Below are 20,371 nucleotides of genomic sequence, written 5' to 3'. Positions count from 1 at the left end.
CGAAAATGGGCCGCTTTCGCTGGGTAAAAAGGACTGTCTCTCCCGCAGCGTTTCCAATACGGAGACCAAGATCCTGGCGTGCATGCAGTTCCCGAGAAAAGGGAAAAACCCTCCTTGCAGTCACTCGAGCCCGGCCTCTGGCGTCGCGCTGCTGAAATCGACAGCGGCTGGATCCTGCCCGAGTTAGCCTTTTCTGGAGTTTCCTCCGTTCCAAAAGAAGCAAATGGGCTTCGCCGCAAATATCTCCATTAGGTGGTGTGTCGGAGTGACAGAGAGACGTTCTTCGAATAACCGCCAAGAGATGCTGTCGCGTGTGAACACACGGAAACCGACAGCTCTCCTCCCCGGCACCTCTCCAGGAGCCGGAAGCCCGCGACTCAAGTACTCTGGAAACGGCGCGTGATACAATCGCTGCCTTTCGGAAAATCAGAGGTTCGAGCCCAGACGCCGATCCGCCTCTCGCGTTTAGAACCTGATGAAACGGAACCTACACAGGATTCCGAAGACAGAATTCAAAGAGACAGCTGAAGTTTGCGAGAGTGACACCAGCCCAGCTTGGGAGCTTTGCCCTTCGGGACGCAGGCAGTCCCGAGAAAAAATCGGTCAAGGAACCTCCAGTTCTTGTGAGGAAAAGCGGAGCTGTAGCAAGTTCGTTAGAGAGCGGGGAACCTCGGACGGGAGAACCTTTCACGGAAATGCACCAATCGGGAGTCTCCTATCCAGAGACACATACTTGAGCCGAGGCTGCTCTCTCTAGCGAGCGTACACGGCGTAAAGAATCATTACCGAGAACGAAATGAAAATCCACATCGGGCACACTTTTTGACCACACCCGCTGTTTGTACCCTTGAGCGCCTGGCGTGTGCTGTCACTCCCCTCTCAATGTGCAACTGGTAATCTGCTACCTGCAAATACACTAAATAGTGTAGATGCACATTACATAGCGTGGTCTAGATATGGATACGTATATATGCACATACCCGAGTCAAGTGAAAAGACTCGAACCGTTCGCGTCGTCGACGTCTGTGTGTATATGGGTAGGCCCCGGTCTGCTCTCGAGCACTTCTAGATGGTCCGTGGCAGGTGAAGCTCCGAAAGCCTCCAGGTCCGGGAGTCGCATTATTGTGCTTCCACGACAAGTCACCACTGCCTGCTGTAAAGCGGTGTCTTTTGAATCTTCCGAAAACCGCGTTTTCTCTTTGCAACGACGGCGCACTCTGTCAGAGATGATCAATCCGTTCTCACCCCTCTCAGAAGTCTTCTCCGTGTGTCTCACTCTGTGAAGCTCGGCTTTTCTGCGCGTTTCGTCGATAAATGTGAGAGCGAATGGCCAAGAAAAAGGCAGTCTCGCCACAGGCGCTGCTGGGCTGGCAGCCCTAAATGGGTCTCGCGCCGCAGGCCATCAGCAACTCGCTGAAAGGCGACGGCCTCTTCCCCTCTCGTCGATTCTCATTGGACCCCTCGTCTCCCATCCATCGCTTGCGTATAGAGCATCTATTGGCTCGTGGCTGTCTAGCATGGCCCAGTCAGTGGTATGTCGCTTCTCCGTACATGAGAGACACGCATTGATGCGTCAATATATATAAGTGCAGTGGGGAAAGACATGGACTGAGCGTCCTGGGTTGAAAGCGCTGGTGTCGATCACACATCTGTGCCAGTCGGCGAAGGAAATCAGGCTTCTATAGGGAGGAAGCAGGATTTGTGTGCCCTGAGCCTATCGAGAGCTCCCCAGAGCGACACTTCACCTCACCTTTCTCCGAGTAGAAAACGCGTGGCGATGGACTTGCCGCCTGGCTACCCTTTCTCCTGTTTCTCACTTCGTTTTCTGCTTTGGGCCGTCTCCGGATCGTCGAAAAGTATAAGCGGCTGCAAAGCGACACCTGGCGCCGGCGAGGAAAGGGTTCTTCGCGAGGTGCGCCCGCCCCGCAGCGCGTTCTTCGCGGAGCCAGGAAAAACGGTTTCTTCGCGCAAAAGCGAAGCGAAAAGCAATCGCGGAGTTCTTTAGAATTGGCGAGAGCGTTTCCTTCCGCCCCTTTTCATGCACTCCATTCTTACAAACAGACAAGCTGAAAAAGGCAACGCGCCAATACACCCGCTGAAAAACCGTCTGAACTAGGCTCTGCGGATGGCTTCAAACACGCGGAATTTCGACGACCGTCTTTGAGAAAAAAACCTTCTCCCCCCCCTTTCCCTCTCTTTTTCCTTTTCTTCTCCACTCTTCTCATGTGTCTCTTCTCCGTCTCCTCGCCCTCAAAACCCCTTCGGTTTCTCGCGGCCTTTCTCCGTCAGCTTCGAGCTGGGGAGACTGTCTGTACACGAGTCAGGAGGCGAGAGCACTCCAGAGAGCTGCCGAATTCCTTTTCCTTTCTCCCCTCAAGTGAGCAGCCGAGAATGGCTGTTTTTCGATCCCAGCGAAATCATGCTTCGACTCAACTCTAGAGACAGATATCGCACACAGAAAACGCCGTGTCGTCGTTCGCTTCGCCCACTCCCTCCTGGTCCTGACTCGGCCTCACCCCTCTCTGCTTCCGCTTCCACCTCCGTTTTTCCTCAGTTGAGCAGAAAAAAACAAAGCAGTGACGCGTTGACCTGCCTTCTGTGCCATTGAACTGTTTCCAACACGCAAAGCTTCTCAGCAAATACAGTTACGTCAGATAGGCAGGCGCAAATAGATGCACAGATGCAACAAGTACATACGCTTTTCGGAGTGAAAGAAACGAGATGTGCATACAGAACTGTATATTTTCTTGTGGTTGCCTGTCTCGGCCTCGTCGATCTGCGTAACTCCATCAACATATGTCTAGCTGTCCATATAGACAGATATGAATGTGTCCGGTCGTCCCTAATATTTGTATCGCTGTTTTTTCGAAGGGACAGTGACGCTCTCTTCCAGTTGGCACGTTCGCGCACCTCCTCTCGTTTCCACTTTCTCTTCTACCGCCGCAAGTCCCAGTTTTCTGAGAGAAACTCCGTCTCTCTACCCTTCCTTCTCTTTGCCAGCGACCGCAGCGACGCGTCGCCTCTAGATTTTTTCCTTTTCTAGACGAAAGTCCTTAACCCTCCTCGAATCTCGAAGACAAAGCGCCTCTTCCTCTGTCCCTGGTTCGTCTTCTCCCTCTCGCCTCCTTTTTTTTTGCTTCGCTCCGGTCATCATGGAGAACGGATGTGAGAGGCCTGCGTCTGCGTCGAAGAAGCGGGAGGAGGAAAGAAGTGCGCAGGAGGCACGCGAAGCAAAACAGCGAGAGGCAGAACTCAAGACGAGGCTCTGCGTCGGTCTTGGAACCCGCTGCCATCAGGTACAGAGACACTCTCACGAACGAAAGGAAAAAAGCAGAGAAAGCCCGTGCTCTTCCCCGTGCTTCGGAACACCCGAACGGGGTCATGGGCGGCGCTCCGCGGAGCACGCATTCTCTGTTTCTGGTACGAAAAGTGGAAACGAACTCGCGACATTGCGAGGCGTCGCACCACCCGGGGGGTTTCCGCGATTCAGCAAAGCGGCCAGGAAAAGGGGGAAAGGCCAGACTACCCAGCAGGGTTAAGAGTAAACGGGCGCATGATTTGTCCAGTCGCTTGTCACGTGCAACACACGAACTTCGGAACGGGAGACAGAGATAGAGAGAGAAGACAGAGAGAAACTTGGAGAGTCGAGCCAGGCACTCTCTCACAGAGTCCGTTCCACAGACAAGAGACTGTTTCTCTCTTTCTCCCTGTCTTCACTTCCCCTCGTTCTCTCGTTCCTCACCTGTGTCGCTCGTACACGCAACGAGGATGCCGTCATCAGTTACGGAGAGGCGCGAGCAAACGCCGCACCAGTCACAGAATTTGCTCGGCTTTTTCTGGAGTTCACGAGAGAGCGTCTCTTTGAGGAGAACGACACGTAAGCAATAGGCCAGCAACGCACCTACGGGCGGGATCTGTCTCTGCACAGCCTAAACCTTAAAGCGGTATCGCACATTCCACTTGCAGCTGACGTAGCAGCTCTCCGCTTCAAGGCTCCCCTGCAAAAGCCGAGGTCGCCCTTTCATAAAGGAACTTAAAAACACTGTGCATACCATAGAGCCATCAAACCCCCTTCCGAAAAGCAGTCGACTTGTCAAGGCTTCGTGTTCATGCGGACATATATATATATATATATATATATATTATATGAAGAGCGAGATACATTTTCGTCAGCAGCGATGATTGCATACATGCATAAATAATTCGAAATATGTATGTATCTCTACATATCAATAGAGTGGTTTACAGGGGAAGGCGGTCTCTCTGTAGATCAATCGCTCGTTTTCCTTGTCGCTCACGACCCCCCCTCCCGAATCCTGCCTGCGAAGGAATAAAATGAAAGCATGCAGATTCTTACAGTTCCCTGCATGCATATATACATCTACGCGTAAATGTTGAAATATAAATATATATATATATATACATATATATATATGATGTCGATAAAGACCATTACCCAGGTGGCGAGTAGCCTCCCCTGCGTGGGTGCAGTGGCTGACCTTCTCCACGGGTACATCGATATGTGCATTTCGGAAGGCGGTTGCTTTCGAATGTAGTGGCGCGAACAGAATCATGGAAAAGAGAAATCGTGAGAAACCGTTTTCTCTCATGGAAGGCCGAGCGGGGCGAAGCTGAAGAGGAAAGCTTTTTGCCTGCCTTCGTCTGATGTAAGAAAGGCCAAGAAAAGACCAGATTGTGGCACGACTGTGGCGGTGTCTTGGAGTTAAGAGAAAGAAGGCAAAGCAAAATGAGGCACATTGGAAGCTATGAGGTAAAAAGAGAGAGGTGAATTCGGAAATGCAGGAAATATGGATCTTCACCTCGTCAGGTGGACGGCGAGTACAGTGGAGAAACACATTGTCAGAGCAAGAAGCAGAGAAAAAGTAGTGAGAAGTGGAGGGTCAGAAAGTTCGATAGGACACCACACTTCGAGGGAAACACTTAGAAGTTGAAGACGTCGATGCCTCCAGTAGCTGCAGAAGACAGAGACACCAGGAAACGAATCGCGTGAAAGAGGAAGAAGACTCTAAATGTTGGCGCAACCAAAAATCTGTCGACAGAGTGCGTAGGACCAATTTTCGACAGGAATCACCAGAGGAGAATTCCAAGTATCCTTCCCTCCTCTTTAGAATCCACTCTAGGAAACGCAGTCGCGAAAGGTCGGTTCCTCAGCACCGCGGCTCTAACGACAAAACTCACAAACAAGAGCAAACGCGAAGCAGGAGTCGATGCTGAGAGCCCACCGCTCCCTCGCGTCAGCTCTTCCGACTGCCTACTGCCTCGTTCGTCTTCTCTCTCCTCTCTTTTTTTCTCCCTCCTTCCTCCTTGCTCCTCCCTTGCTTTGTTTCCCTCTCTCTCGTCTCTCTTTCTCTCCATCACTCCTTCTCTCCTTCACTTCTTCTCTTTCCCTTCGGTCGTCTCTCTTCCCGTGCTCATCTCCGTTCCTTTCTCGCGTCCTTCGTCTCGGCTCCATTCTGTGCCGTCGCTGTTCGTTCTTCACGGTCGCTCTGTCGCTGTACTCTCTTCTTCTCTTGTCTCGCGTAGGCGACCCGCATGCTGCAAGACACCCCTGCCGATGAGTCTGCGGTTTCTTCGTTCTCGCCTGCTTCGCCTTCCGCTTTCCAGCAACGCACGACGCAGTTGGGGGGCGAGGCCGTGTTCTCTGCTCTAGGGTGTCGCCTGAACGCGAGTGTATTCTTGAGAGAGGAGCATCGCCGTCGCCAGCTGGAGCGGGCAGAGGAACGATGCCGCGCTCTCGACGCCGACGCCCACCAGAGCTCTTCCTCTCTGCCCCACACTGTCTCCAGTGTCTCCACCCTTCTCGCCGAGCCTTCCAGAGGGTCTGGAGCCACGCCGGCTGTGCCCAGAAGACAGCTGATCGTCCCTCACACGAACGTCTTGCCGCTGAATCTCCAGGCCCAGGCTCAGAGAGAAGGACGAGTCAAGTTCGTGACAGAGACCTCGCTTCGCGGAGGAGAGAGTCAGGTGTCTCCTGTGGCGTTTGACCGCAAGCATGCGGGCGACCGGAAGCTCGACGAAGTCAGTCCCGTGTCGAGGCTCCACGATGCGGTCCAACCCCCTGTGAGCGGAGAGACGCGAATGCGAGGGTTGTCGAAAGAAAAGAGACGGAGTCAACAGAAGCGTTCATGTCCATCTTCGCGTCCTCATCTCCACCGTGTGTCAGGATTCCAAGTTCGCCTTTTGGGGCAACGCATCAGTTCCCGGTGGAGACTAGCCCACTGTCGCTGTTTGGGGTTCGGGGCTTCAGTCTCAAAAGGAAGAAGGCGGGAAGAAGGCGAGCCTCCTGACGACTTTCCTCTCCGTTTTGGTTTCCGCGTTCGGTCGCCGACCGTGTCTCTCTGGTGTCCCTGATGCATGTGTGGATAGAGGATCCCACACCCTGCTTGTGAGTCGCCCGCTCGCCTCGACTTTGTCGTTCCTCAGTTCTCTCGTGTTTCCCTTTATTCACTTTTTTCCGCATCGCGCACAACACGCGAGCTGGAGACACTCCCCTCGAAGCGCTCGAGTTCTCTCTCCTGTTCCGGCGTTCCATTTCGATTTCGGGAGACCTCTCCGCCCTTTGCTCAGAAACGGAACGACGGCGATCCGGCCGCGGAGAGGCGCGCCGCCAACGTGGGCCCCGGACGAAGCGAGGCAGAGCCTCTGGAGGCGAGTGCGACGTGCAAGAGCGAAGAAGGGAAGGAAATCAACCCCCGGGAGTTCGTGGAGTTCATTCGAAGCCACAAGTCCCTCAAAGACGAATTCTGCTACATGAATCGGTACGCCCAGCCGCCTCGTGAACCTCCTTGGGGGCCGTCAAATGCACTGCGCACGCTCTGCACGGAAACGCTGCACTCCGCCTTCGCACGCCTTTTTTTCTGCAAAAATGTCTCTGCTCGGCGGCTTCATCTGCATGTGTGTGGCAGTGTGTCTCTGGAAATGCTGGGAGGGATTCCAAGCGCTCCGAAAGCAGCCCCACAGCTCCTTCTACGTACACATCTGCGTCGGGTGCGCCGCCTGGGTCTCTCGAGCTTTCCGAAAACGTGGCTTGTCTCCCTGCTGTCTCGCCCCTGAACTCTCTGCGACGAAGCGAGGAGCGTCTTTCCACCACAGGAGGAACAACTCATTGGCATCATCCGACAGTGGAACCCAACGCCTTCGCATGTCTTCAGCAGAACCTGTTACGTGAGCCTAGATTCAATTGCCTGTAAATGTATAGATATGCATGCATGCATATATGCACATATACGCATTTACATACACACGCATACACAAATATATACATATATATGTCCATAAAATATGTGGCGACTGTACACTTTTGTTTAGAGATTGGCGAGTTCGCGGCGTAGTGTTCGTTTTGCGGGGGCGCTGAAGAGAGAGCTTTTTTGAATCTGTTTTCTTCGGGTTCGCCTCGTTTTGTATGTCTTTGGCTCTGCGCAGGACAGGTCCGTACAGCTACCGCATTGTTCCGTTTGCCCAGAAGGATCCGAAAGACTACTTAACGCTTTCTTCTCGCGGCATTGCGCACTACCGAGAAGGCGGAGAGACAGAGTATCTCTCGCTCCAGGCGTGGGAGAGAGACCAGGAGAAGTACCGGAAAATCGTCTCCATTCCCTTCTTCGCCAACTATCAAAAATGGAGGATCCTCTCCATCTGGAAAACCGTCATGCGAGAAGTTCGGTTCAAGTAAGTCGAAGAGACACAGAAACCGCGCAGCTCCAGTGTCTTCGTGGCGCTTCGTGTGTTCTCGCAAAACGCGTCATCCGTCCCAACAGAGTGCGTATTCTTCGGAGACATCGGTCGGTTTCTTCGCAGTATAGTGACAGAAACGACAAGGACTTCACGAGTTTAGAGCAGTTGGTACAGGGTATCCAAGCGCATCTTCTTTCATGACAATTCGCGTCGTCTCGACCACCGATCGAGGAAGGAAAGAGGCGGAAGTGACGCTTCGTCCCAAAAGAATTGCAGCGGCGCTTGGCGACTTCATCATCTTCTCTGTTTCCTCGCTTCCGTTTGCCCTCTCTTTTCTTCGATCTCTCTATGGTTTTCTGGGTTCTACAGTCGCCCCCGTTGTCCCATTTTTCTCTCTTCCGTTTTCTCTCTCTCTTCCCCTATCCTTCTCTTTCTGTGTTCTCCCTCTCTTTTTCCTCTCTTCTTCCTCTGTTGTCTCTCTTCTTCCTGTCTTCTCTCCTACTTTCCCTCTTCTCTCTCTTCTTTCTCTTCTCTCTCTTCCCCTATCCTTCTCTCGCCTTTTGCTTCTCTCTCTTCTCTCTCGCCGCCTCCGTTCCCGGCAGGTTGTGCGCGTCGATTTTGCAGAAGAACCTTTTCAGCCTCGACGACATTCTTCGCAAGGCGCTGTTGACCATTCGGAGTTGCGGGATAAAGTTGACGAGTTGGAACATTCTTCTTCTTCACAGCGACGCCGTCTACTCGCTGGACCATTTCCTCCAAGTGCAAACTGCCCGCCGCCAGCAACTCGTCGCCGATCTCCACAAAGTGCGGGTGGCCGTCACCGCCGAGGTAATCAGAAAAAAAGTGGAGCAAATCGAGACAAACCAAGGCAAAACAGAACAGAAAGCGCAGACAGAACGGCGTGAAAAAAAAAGAGAAAGGGGTGAAGGAGCGACAGCGGAGCCGAAGGCAAAGACGATCAGAAAGAAAAGAAGGAGAAAGAGGTGAAGAGAGAGACAGACGAGCAGAAAGCGAGCGAGGAGCAGAAAGAAAAGGAAAAGGAGAAGGAGAAGGAAGGGTAGCATCCTTCGAAAGGGAGAAAGACCAGCACATCAAGGTCCAATCAGATCGAACAGATCGGAAAAGATGTGAGGGGGAGAAACATGAAAGTCGAAACCACAAGCGACGAAAGCCATCTCGAGAGAGAGAGAAGCTGGAAGCACCGTCTGCCTGCGGAAGACTCTGGTCTTCGGACAAACGTTTTTCGGTGCGGCACACATGCTGGGAGTGGCCGAGGAGGCTTCCAGTCTATATCTTTAAACCTAGCGTTAAATTGTTCAAGGTTTTGCCCTCGCCTCTTGATTGTCCTTCGTTTGATTCGCCAGCTCTCCAGGTCGTGCTCGGAGTCGCTCCACGCGTTCCTCGAGGCGAACGGCTTCACGGCCAGGAAGAAACCCGCACCCCTGGCCTTGGCAACATGTGGAAATGCGGCGGGGAATCGAGGCGGAGACGCCTCTTCGCGAGGCGGATTTGCCAAACCAGGTAGGCTCGGCGAATCCGCAAAAGGAGGAACGAAGAAATGCGGAGAAAAGGTGACGCTCTCTCAGCGCTGCGGAAGGGACACGAGAAACAGACACAGCCGAAACAGAGGAGTCAAGGGGCCTTCTCGCTTTTAATGAGCTTTTTTTTTTGTGTAGAAAGCAACTAGGGAGAGAGTTGTCTTTGCGCTGTGCATGTGCTGTACTCCCGGCCCGCTTCCTGTCGGTTTCCGTTGCGTTGGTGGTCTTTCGTGTCTTTGAAAGCTTCGCGTTTTGCAGCTGCTTCGAAGAGCCTTCTTTGGTATGCACGCCTTCTCACACCGCGTTGAGATGCCTCACCTCCTGATTCGCCAGTTGTGCGCGCCTGCCGTTTTCCGAGCTTTGCTCGAGACAGCATCCGCCGCTTTCTCTTGTTCCTCAGCCTCCTTCTCTTCTTGCGTTCACCCAGTCTCCTCTTCCTTCCTGTTCTCCTTTCTTCCCTTTCTCCTTTCTCGCCGTCTCCCTTTCTCCTTCGCTTCTTTTTCTCTGACTGGCGTCTGCTCTGGGGTGTATTGTCACCGCGTTATTCGATCAGCGTCTCGCTTGACCTCTCACCTCCGAGCGAGCACGTCACCTGCTGCTGCCAGGTCTTCGCCTCCCATACGTGACTCCGCCTTCAGTCTCTTCCTTCCTTCGTTTTGTCTCGCTTTCCTCTATTTCGCCTCGGTCGGTGGCTTTTCGCCGTCTTCAGATGCGCCGTCGAAGAGCCTCACGGAATCGCGCGTGGAGTCGGCGCTGTCGAAAACCTCGCGCGCGCCGGGCGCGCCCCCGTCGTACACTGAGAAGGCCACGACGCGGCTGCAGTGCCGGAAACTGGCAAAATTCGTGAAAATCACAGAGTACCTTCTTCAGGAGGCGCTCATGACGTTTGTCAGGGGGTCAACGGCGCGTTTTGCTTCGATTCTAGTACGTAAACGAAGAACACGCGCGTGCGTGTGCGACTGAGACTTCGACACGGCAGACGGCCACAAAGCAAGGGCTCTTTTCCTTCCTTCTTTCCCGCGCAGCTTCTCACATCCCTGCGCATTTGCCTCGCCTTCCCCTGTCTCCCCTTCTTTCGTTCTTTGTCTCTCCGTTCCATTGTCTCCTTTCCTTTGTCGCCTCCCCATTGTCTCCTTTCCTTTGTTGCCTTCCCATTGTCTCCGTTCCATTGTGTCCTTTCCTTTGTCGCCTCCCCATTGTCTCCTTTCTATTGTCCCCTTTCCATTGTCTCCTTCCTGTGACTTGGAACTCTTTCGTTGCCGACTTCTCTCTTTCTCTCGTCGCCGACTCGTTTCTCCTTCCTGGCGATTTCCGTCTTCATGGCTGTTCTCAGGAGGCCTTTGCGAAGGCGGAGCCCACGGGCACGTCGGGCGAGTCGAAGCCTGCAGGCGGGGAGGACGAGATCCCTTCCTCCTCTCCAGAGTGGCGAGGCAAAAACAGAGCGCCTGGGAGTGAGCCGAAAGCCGCACAGACGCGACAGGAGGCCGCGCCTTCGAACGACAAACCGCTCTTTCTCGTGTACCTCGAAATGGATGCGAGCGGCATCGGCGTCACTCCCACCAAGTGAGAACGCAACGCGAGAAAAGCCATGTCCACAACTACCCAAACGCATGCATGCGGTGTGTGTGCGGTGCATGCGCAGTCGTGTGCATGCATAACGGGGTGTACATGCGTTTGCATGCGTGTATCTCATTGGCTGCCGGTCTTCGCCGGCTACGAGGCTTGTTGTCAGGTTGCGCAGCCAGGCGCCTCGGTCCACGCGGCCGAATTAGCACCAAGAGGGAGATCGACTCGGCCTTTCCGTCGAGACCAGGGCGGGGTGCGTCTGGACTTTTTTCTCTCTCCACGCCCTGAGCGGGTAGTTTCCTTTCTCCGCTTTTCTCTTCCTGTTCCCAGAGCGACGTTCCGAAACGCTATTGAAGCAGTTCTGCTCGACGGCTTCAAAGCTGTCGCGACGATGCCTTCGCTGACGCAGGCGCCGGAAGTTGCCGCCTTCACGGAGCCTGTCGCGCCAGGCGGTGAGGGAGAGAGAGGCCGAAAAAAACAGGAAAAAAGAGGAAAACTGGTTTCGGACCCTTTTGGAGAGCCGCAGACGGGCGAGGCGAAGCTGGAAAAAACCAAGAGGGATAGACTGTGAACTGGCCGAACACTTGCATGTGAAGCGTCTCCTTTGCTACCTACAGGAAACCAGAGACAGCACCACGTCGAGCCCCTGTGCAACACCTCGCCATATCCCTCTGATTCATATGCATATATATATATATATATATATATATGTATATGTACATATGTGTGTATGTATATATATGTATATATATGTATATATATGTATATATATATATATATATATACATGCGGATACATGTTGACGTATGAATGAGGATGTAGGTGTTTGCGTATGAGTAGGTAGAGTCAGAGACACGTTGGCATATTTGATTCTGCGAAGCACGCACATACGCGGAAATCGATATACCTCGTGATGTGTAGATGTGTAGGTATGGCTGAAAGTGCAAAACTCAGCAAACACACAGATTGAGTTTGGAAAGAGAGGAACATCGATCACTGACCGCATGTAGTCCTGTGCAAGCATGTACACCCGTGTATGCGTGGATTCAAATGAACCGTCATCGGAAAGAAGCTGAGCCTGGCATGCAGCCATCGTGGTGCGGCGCGGCGCGCATATCCTCTCCGTCTTGTCGCCGCAGACGCGGGAGAAGAAAGCAATTTGCTGTTCGCCTCTGTCTTCCCCACAAACGACGCGAGCTTCCTCGATCTGGTCAAACGAGTGGGGAAGACGCTGGACAAACTCTTCAACCAAGTGCTTCACACGGCCGAACAATCGAGTGTAAGCCTCAAAGGCAGAAGACGGGAAAACCGCCGAAATGCCCATTCCTGGACGGCGTTTCCCTGCATACTTGATGCATGCTCGCAGTGAATCCAGACACCGCGAAACCCGCATCTGAGCATGCAAAAAACACATATAAGTCTAAAAAATACTTATATATATGTGCATCTGTCTGCAATACACATATATATGCACAAGTCGATACCTAGATATATATAAATATAGGACCGGAGTACGGACATCAAGAGAGAGCTGGATGCCTGTATACGAGGGTGTTAAGGCACGCGAAAAGCGCGATTATGGGTCAAAGCGAGGTGGTGGAGTGCCTTTTGTTCCGTTGCTTGTTTTTCCTGGATAGAGAAAAGCCCCGTTTCCCGTGGTTCGCTATGTTTCTGCGAACCGCGTTCGCATCGGCTCTTTGGTATGTCTCGCGTCCTTCTCCGTATCGTTTTTCTCTCTCTCTCCAGAAGGAATGCGGGCGCCTTCTCTCTCTCGTCGGGATGTCTCTCTGGTTCCTGGTTCGCACTCTTCTCTTTCCCTCTCTTCGCTTTTGCTTCAGCACCTCGTCAGCCTGTACAGTCGCTGCGAGGCCACGGACCTTGCGTCTTTCAAGGAAAACGACTTGGAGGCTTTCGAGTGAGCGCTTTCTTGAGTGTTTGTTGACTCCCCAGTGCTCGGTTAGCCTCCTGGCAGCCTTCCCTCTACTGGGTCTTGCGCTGGACGTACAAACGATATGTTTTACACGTGGTCTATCGTCTTTGCTGCTCGCCTCAGAGAGAGGACAGGTCGCTGGGGACAGCCCGGAGAACTTGACTCCTCGACTCGGAACAGGCGCGACGCTGCGTCCGTCGCAGTCTCGTGTCTCGCTTCGTTTCCAGGAATCGAAAAGTGTATATATAGCTGGAGCTCCTGTCAGTTACCTGCCACGGCGTGTCTCTTCAAGACCCGACTCTTGCCTCTCGGCGCCTGCCTCTTCTCCCCTGACTCCAATTGCTGTCTCGTCTCTGTCTCGCACCATTTCTCTCGTTTTTCCTTTTCCCGAAGCGTTCTCTCTTTCCCGTTTCCTTCTCGCCAAGGCGCCTCTCCTTTGCTGCTGCGCTGTTTCAGTCTCTGCCACATACAGAGCTTCACATGTGAGTGTTTATGTGAAAAGGAACAGGGACAGCTACGCAGCTGGATGCGACGCGTGTGTGCGAGCACGTGTCCTTCTTCAGACAGCTCTGGGTGGGCATGTATACGCGGCGTCCGCTCGTCTTGTCGGGTCTCGTTTTCGTGCGAATTCACAGTTCCTTGAGCTGTCGCCTCGCGAGGTTTCCCATCTTCGGCTGTCGCCTTTCGCCCGCGAAGCAAGGGGCTCCTCGGCGAAACGCTCAGGAGACGAGGCTCTCAACCCCGCGCGCGGCTCCGACCCCATCAAATGTGGACGTTTTTTGTTTTTCCTTTCTCCGCCAGCGACACTCTGGCGCGTTACCGAGAGAAAATCGACGAGCTTTCCGCCATGCCCTCTCAGCTGAAGATCGGCGCCTTCTACCTCGATACAAGCAACGTGCGAAAATTCCTTCTCCCGTCCCTCAAAAGAGTGGTCTCTATGATCCAGGAACATCTTCCCACCGTAAGAAAAGATAGCGCCAGCGAACACAAAGGAACAGCAAGAGAGAGAGACACACGGAGCGAAAGAGACAGAGAAAAGGCAAACGGTTAGGTGTACAGATGTCCCGGAAGCTAATTCACGTGTGTCTTGGCCTTCTTGGCACTGGCGAGCCGTACTTGACAGCCTGCGGATAGCGGGTTTCTGTGCGCGTCTGTTGAACGTGGCGATTTCTGCGGGGGAATGGGAAACACCCAAGACAAGTTCAGACGGAAAGAGATTTGCTCGCCTCAGTGCATGCACACGAATGCGCGTGTTTCCGTGTTAAACGCTGCGCTTGGATCTCCGGTTTCTCAGCTGGCGAGCAGAGTGATGGCAACGCTCTTGCAGAACATCAAAGCGGCGAACGCGAAACTTGGGGAAGTGCCGACTGACATCGACTCGGTAAAAAACACCGCTCTGTGTGTTTCCGGGCGTCTCTGCCTTGGTTCCTGAGTCGTCGCTTCTCCAGATCAGAGACGCTTTCAACCTGAGAAAACCGATTCCGCTTTACGTCTGTATACCCGCCAGGCGCCCCTCCGTTGTTTCTGCGCTGTCGGGAACGGCCGCGCGTACGCTTCTCCGGTGGTCAGCCGCTGGCGGGCTTCGCGGCCTTCTTCTGCAATTCGTCCTTTCCTCATTTTCTCTGTCCGAGTCTCGCCATCCTCGTGCTGTCTCCTGCTACCGCCGACGCCGTCTAAACGTTTAGCTGTTTACGCCTCTGCGGTCTTTCCTTGTCACCTCTTTCTTCCACGCCGTACGTGTCTCCGTTTTCTCGCTCAGTCGGTGTGCGTGCGTCTCCGCCGCCTCATCGTCAGCGCCCTCCCATTCTCGCCTTCTGCTAACGCGGCCTTTCCCTTTTCGTTTCCATTTTGTTTCCTATTCCGTTTGCTCTCGGGGAAACCGGCTCCCGGCTCGCTCTCTCGCTTCTCCATCGCTTTTCCCATCTTCTTTTCTCGTTTTCTTTCCTCTTCTTGTTCGCTCTGTCCCTTTCTCTGCGCATCCTCTGACCACCTGCAGTACGTCAAGTTCAACGCGTATCTGCAAGAAATGCGGGCGACTACGTTCGGCGAGTACGAAACTCGGTGTGCATTTGTCAGCGAGGTGTTTGACCTCATCAAAAAGTATTCTGTGAAGATCGAAGCAACGCACAAAAACCAATTCGTCGAGCTCTCTCAGGCGCTCAACACGCTTCGGTGAGGTGATCGCCAAGCCTCTTCTTGGCTTTCCACAACCTCGGTCAATGTCTCTCCCCTTCTCTTTGCCTTCTTCTTTTCCTAATGCTCGCCCTCTCTCTCCTTTGTTTCTCTCCTCTATTTCTCTCCTCTCTTTCCCTCGTCTCTCTCTCTTTCTCTATCTCTTTTTCTCTCTCCTTTCTCTCGTTGTCGTCGCCTGTGGATCCCAAGTTGTTCCTCTTTTCCTTCCCTTTGTCAACACTTTTGTCTTCTCGGTGTTTCACTCTTCGTCCGCCTGCAACCGCCGCGACTTCTGCCCCGCTAGATCTTTTCCTCCACGTTGAAAAGCGTCGATTCCTTGCAGCTGCACAATCCAGATTTGTTCGAAAGGGGCGGCTGTAAAAGCCGAGAGACGCGAATCCAGACGGGGCCCGCTGACAGAGTCTTCTCGCTTTCCCCTGCGTTTCCACATTTCCACACGCACGTGAAAGCAGGGAAGACGAACGAGGGAAGGAAACGTCCGCCCACGCCCTCCTCTCGTCGCAGGTCATGGCGACGAGGAGCCTGGAGACGCCGATCCTGATGACGGCGCTCACGCCTCGAATACTCGAGAGGACCGTTTTTTCGGCTAGTGTTCCAGCGCGTGCGAAATCGCCCAACCGCTCCTTTTTTCTCGTTTGCGCCCTCGTGTTTCCAATGGGGATGTGCCTCGGTCTTTTTTTTCCGCGCTCCGGTCGTCCCTTGTCAGGACGCAGGTTCAGTTCGCCGTCTACGCGTCGGAGACAAACACGCAGAGATTCTTCGAGGAGCTGGAGGCAGTGATTCCCCACATTGAAGCGAAGATTTCCGAGTCGCGCATGCAGATGGAGTCGGAAATCTTTTCCACGGAGACGGCCGACGTCGACTCTGTCCTGGCTGTCTTGGAACGCATGGAAGAAGACATACGAGCGGTGACCTCCGAGGTCGAGCGATGCAGAAGGTGGGCCCTGAGGGCGAAGGGAGGCGTGGAGCTAGGCCGGAACAGGGGAGAACACCGAGCTCGATCAGACAACCTGAGACGCAGGAAGGCACACTTTCAGAGAAACGAACGAAGACGCGTGGCGTCAGAAAGGAACGGGAAGCCTACTCGGGGGGCGGCGAGAGAGGCGAGACTCCTGCGCGGCATCTTTCTTAGACGGGGGGGGAGCGAAGACACCGTTTTCCGTGAGGAAACGCTGAGGCCGCACAGACGGGAGTGCCGGCGGCACTGGGCGGCGAAAGGAAGAAACCGACTGACAAAGCGCCGCAAAAAAAGGGAGACAGCACAGAGAGGCCCAGACACAGACCAGCAAAGAGAGAGACGCGCCATCTCAGCCTCGGCTTTTTCTGCCTGCGCAAATTTGATTCGTCGCACCTCGAGAGAACTCCACTTTCGGATTCCTTCCAAGTTTTTTCTCTGCAGATGCCAGGAAGTTCTTCGAACAGAGGCATCGCCGTTCGAAAACTTCGACGACCTCGTCCGGAACTTTGGGGCCTTGAAAGGCCTCTTCAGTTCGAAAAAATCCTGGGCGAACCTCCGCGAAATGTGGGGCGAGCAGGCCTTCGCTGCCGCTGACGTTCGCGCAATCGAAGCGGAAGTGCAAGTCAGCCTTCGGAAAGAGCCCTCCACTCGCCCGAATACCTATGCACACCTCACCAAACACAAATATATATATATATATATATATATATATTCATGTGTAATAGTGCAGGTAGAGGTACCTATATGTATCATGTGCGGCTATATGATCGAGATATATATATATATATATATATATATATATATATATTCATGTGTAATAGTGCAGGTAGAGGTACCTATATGTATCATGTGCGGCTATATAATCGATATATATATATATATATTCATGTGTAATAGTGCAGGTAGAGGTACCTATACGTATCATGTGCGGCTATATAATCGATATATATATATATATATATTCATGTGTAATAGTGCAGGTAGAGGTACCTATACGTATCATGTGCGGCTATATAATCGATATATATATATATATATATATATATATATATATATTCATGTGTAATAGTGCAGGTAGAGGTACCTATACGTATCATGTGCGGCTATATAATCGATATATATATATATATATATATATGTTTGTGGGTCTATCTACCTGCATGTGTATACCATGCCTATGGGTATGCGTGTATACAAGTTTATGTATACATGTATAATACGATGTTTGGATAGGTAGATGTGCGTAGGGATGTGTAGGAAGGAATTGTAGATTCACACCTGGCTACGGTTTTTCTTTCGTGTCCAGAGTTTCTGTCTTCGAGCGACAGAAGATTTTTTGCGGGGAGACGCGACCGCTCAGCGTGTGTGACACGCGCGTGGCTTCGCGTGAGACTCTACCTTCTCGGGCCTGAGGGATTTCTCCTTTTCTTTTCAGACCTACGCGAAGCTACTGAATCGGTTTCAGCGGAGTCTCGGCGCGAATGAAGCGTTTCTAAGCATGAAGGCCGATGTAGCAAAGTTCAAAACGTTTCTTCCAGTGGTCCTGGCACTCCGAAATCCTGCTCTTCAGCCCCGACACTGGGAGCGCATTCGCGAGTTCTTCGACTCTCTGGACCTACAGAGTCCGTCGCTTTTGCTCAAAGATCTCCTCGCGGTCGACGTCGCGCCGTTCATCCACGACATTCTTGTAGGGCGAGACGAACAGAAGAACGTTACAGGAAAGACGCCGAAAAAGGAAGAAGAACGGGCGCAGACGCACAATGATCAGAAGCAAATGGGGAAGCAACACAGACACAAGGCAAAAACACGAGAAGGGGAGTGCTTGCGAAAGGGGCGCCGGGGAGCTTGGGACTCGATTCTGTGGAGGGGAGAGCCTCGTCGCTCCTGAAGAACGTCAGAGGAAGAGCTTTCTTTCCCGTTTCGTTACCGTCCAGACCTCTTTCCACACCAGGGTGTTCTCGCCCTCGGCATGCGGCTGCTGTCTCTCTGTGTTTTGTGTCTGCGCATTCTCTGGACCGATGTCTCAGCAAATTGCCTCCGACGCCACTGCCGAGAAGGCGCTCGAATCGACGCTGGAGGCCGTGAAAGACACCTGGGCGAGTCTGCAGCTCGTCACGACCAGCTACCGAGCATCGAAAGACAAAGTGCCGATTCTCGGGAGTCTAGAAGAAGTCGTCGCAACGCTCGACGATTCGCTCGCGACTCTCGCGACGATCTCAGGTACCGACAGGCTGTTCCCCTTAAACTCGGAACGCGACGAGAAACAGAAACGCCTCAGGCCTCCGACAGCTGCATGCACGACCGTGTCCGAGCCGCTTTCGGCTGTTTTCGAGAGCTTTCTCCTCTCGCCTCTCCGTGCCTCTCTTTCTCTCTGTCCCTTTCCTTCTCTCTTTGCTCTTTCCTTTTTTTCTGTCTCGGTTTTTTCTCTCCGTTGTGCTCCTCTCTTCCTGTCGCTCTGTTGTTCACTTATGCCTCGCGGGTCTTCCTTATGAGACCGCGTCAACAGTCGCGCGCGCCTCCGCACCCGCCGCTGAGATTCCTGTCTTTTGTGCGTTCTTCCGATCCACTCGGTTTCTTGCCTTCGTCTTGCGTCTTTCTTCTAGAGCTTCTCCTTCTCTCCACCGTCGGCTCGGCCGGGCGTTTCGTGTCTCAGGCTCGCGCGCGGCCGGCCCGATGCAAGCTGAAGTCGAGGAGCTGCACGCGCGGCTCATTTTGCTCCAAGAGACTCTCGAAGAGTGGCAACTCCTCCAGCGGAACTGGTTGTACCTCGAAGCGATTTTTGCGGCGCCAGACATACGCAAGCAACTGCCCTCCGAGGCAACCAAGTTCGCCGGAGTGGACCACCAGTGGCGAGAGCTGATGAAGGAGACGCAGGAGTACTCGGTCGCATTTGCAGCCGGCACGAAGGAGGATCGCCTCGAAGTCTTCCGCCGCATGAATCGAACGCTCGACGGCGTTCGCAAGGCGCTGGAAGACTACCTCCAGGTAAGCAGCGACGCCGAGTCAGCGGCACAGGCAACGCGTCGGAAAGCGCGGTCAAGTGGTTACGCGATGCACGTGGACAGACAGGCGCTTCTTCGCCTGGTCTTTCTCTGGTTCCCCTGCCGTCGCCCCGCTGTAGCATGTCTTCTTTCCAGGTCGTCCCCTTTCGGCGCCGCTTTTCTTGCGTTCTCGTTCCCTCGTTCCGGCCACGAATCTGCGGTCTCGCGTGGGGTCTTCACTTGCCTTCAGCACAAACGCGAGGCGTTCCCCCGCTTCTTCTTCCTCTCGAACGACGAACTCCTCGAGTTGCTCAGTCAAGCGAAGAACCTCTCAGCCATTCAGCCGCTGATTCGCAAGTGCTTTGCGAACATCTACGAGCTCATGATCGACGAAGAGGCGAAACTCGCCGAGATTGTCGGTGAGGCGCCGACAGAGACGAAACAGCAGAGAAGAAAACAAAAGAGACACATGAACATTTCCACCAGGACGCGCAGCTGACGCGCCTCCTTGTGTGGCAACAACTTTGCTCCCTTCGTCCCCACAGAGCAGACGATTCCACTTCTCAAATCCCCTGTCCTCCATCTTTCTGTTCCTCTCCTCCCTCTTTCTCATGCTGTCTCTTTCGCCTTCTGTCTAGTGCTCTTCTCTCCCTCTTATTCTCGCTCTTATTCTCTTCTTTATTCCCCCTCTTCTTATTCCTTTCATTATGCCTTGTTTTCTCTCTCTCCTTCTCGCCCTTATGATCATCCGTATTCTGTCTCTGCTCATGTTCGCGGTCTGCCTGTCAGGCATGATCAGTGCTGAAGGCGAAGAAGTTCTCTTCTCCAAATCCCTGAAGCCTCGCGGATCCGTGGAGAAGTGGTTGCCTGAGGTCGAGGAGATGATGGTCCGAACGATCAGGCGAAACTTGAGAGCAAAGCGCGGGGCAGCGTCGCTCAGCAGACGGGAGTGGATCAATGGCACCAGCTGTCAAGTCGCTGCATGCGTCGCCCAGATCGTCTGGGCGGCACAAACTGAAGAGGCGTTAACAAGTAAACGTCGAGCGTCGGGCATCTCCAGAACGCGTGCCTTCACCCCTGACAGCTTGCTTGGTGCCTGGCGAGAGACACACGTGGACTTGCACACAAAGAGCCATGGAGCTGAAGTGCCTGGACACGAATCTGTGGAGATGCATCTCAACAGAGACAAAAAAAGCAGGCAGAGATCGTGCGACGACAGACCCGGAATCTAGGTGCCTATATGACTGCGTTTGAAGAACGGCTGGGAGGAGTAGGAGTAATAGATCTAGACAAGCCTCTCGATAGACGTGTTTCGAATGCGTGACACACACACACACGGACTTCGGTTTGCATGCTGATAACGACGGCACCTTCCAGCCAAAAATCAAAGCACGTGGCGCCGTTGTCCTTGTCGAACTGTTCACCGCGAGACTCATAGATGTATCGAGAGGTTCGCCGGCATCTGCATGCATGCCTTCAGCGCTGTGCTCGAGTTTGGAGACTTCGCGTC

At 53.4% G+C, this 20,371-nt stretch overlaps 1 protein-coding gene across 1 annotated transcript in view; it reads left to right on the top strand.

Moving 5' to 3' along the window:
- Positions 1–5,553: 5,553 nt before the first annotated feature.
- The window catches only part of NCLIV_013830 (Dynein heavy chain family protein, related), a gene marked incomplete at both ends in the record, with an annotated part of 36,063 nt that continues 21,245 nt past the window's right edge, over positions 5,554–20,371 (top strand). The window contains 20 exons of the mRNA XM_003881573.1: positions 5,554–6,039; positions 6,589–6,779; positions 7,444–7,689; positions 8,298–8,523; positions 9,060–9,216; positions 9,943–10,157; positions 10,567–10,796; positions 11,130–11,251; positions 11,939–12,078; positions 12,638–12,714; positions 13,531–13,690; positions 14,024–14,110; positions 14,726–14,901; positions 15,629–15,859; positions 16,322–16,502; positions 17,316–17,567; positions 17,908–18,100; positions 18,534–18,865; positions 19,112–19,280; positions 19,651–19,893. Of these exons, the coding sequence (XP_003881622.1) occupies positions 5,554–6,039; positions 6,589–6,779; positions 7,444–7,689; positions 8,298–8,523; positions 9,060–9,216; positions 9,943–10,157; positions 10,567–10,796; positions 11,130–11,251; positions 11,939–12,078; positions 12,638–12,714; positions 13,531–13,690; positions 14,024–14,110; positions 14,726–14,901; positions 15,629–15,859; positions 16,322–16,502; positions 17,316–17,567; positions 17,908–18,100; positions 18,534–18,865; positions 19,112–19,280; positions 19,651–19,893 (4,114 nt within the window). The remainder of the gene's footprint in view (positions 6,040–6,588; positions 6,780–7,443; positions 7,690–8,297; positions 8,524–9,059; positions 9,217–9,942; positions 10,158–10,566; positions 10,797–11,129; positions 11,252–11,938; positions 12,079–12,637; positions 12,715–13,530; positions 13,691–14,023; positions 14,111–14,725; positions 14,902–15,628; positions 15,860–16,321; positions 16,503–17,315; positions 17,568–17,907; positions 18,101–18,533; positions 18,866–19,111; positions 19,281–19,650; positions 19,894–20,371) is intronic.

This window comes from Neospora caninum, chromosome V, assembly GCF_000208865.1.
Source record: "Neospora caninum Liverpool complete genome, chromosome V".
Taxonomy (NCBI): domain Eukaryota; phylum Apicomplexa; class Conoidasida; order Eucoccidiorida; family Sarcocystidae; genus Neospora; species Neospora caninum.
The sequence above is the reverse complement of the archived record's forward strand: the minus strand, read 5'-3'. Positions and strand labels throughout refer to the sequence as shown.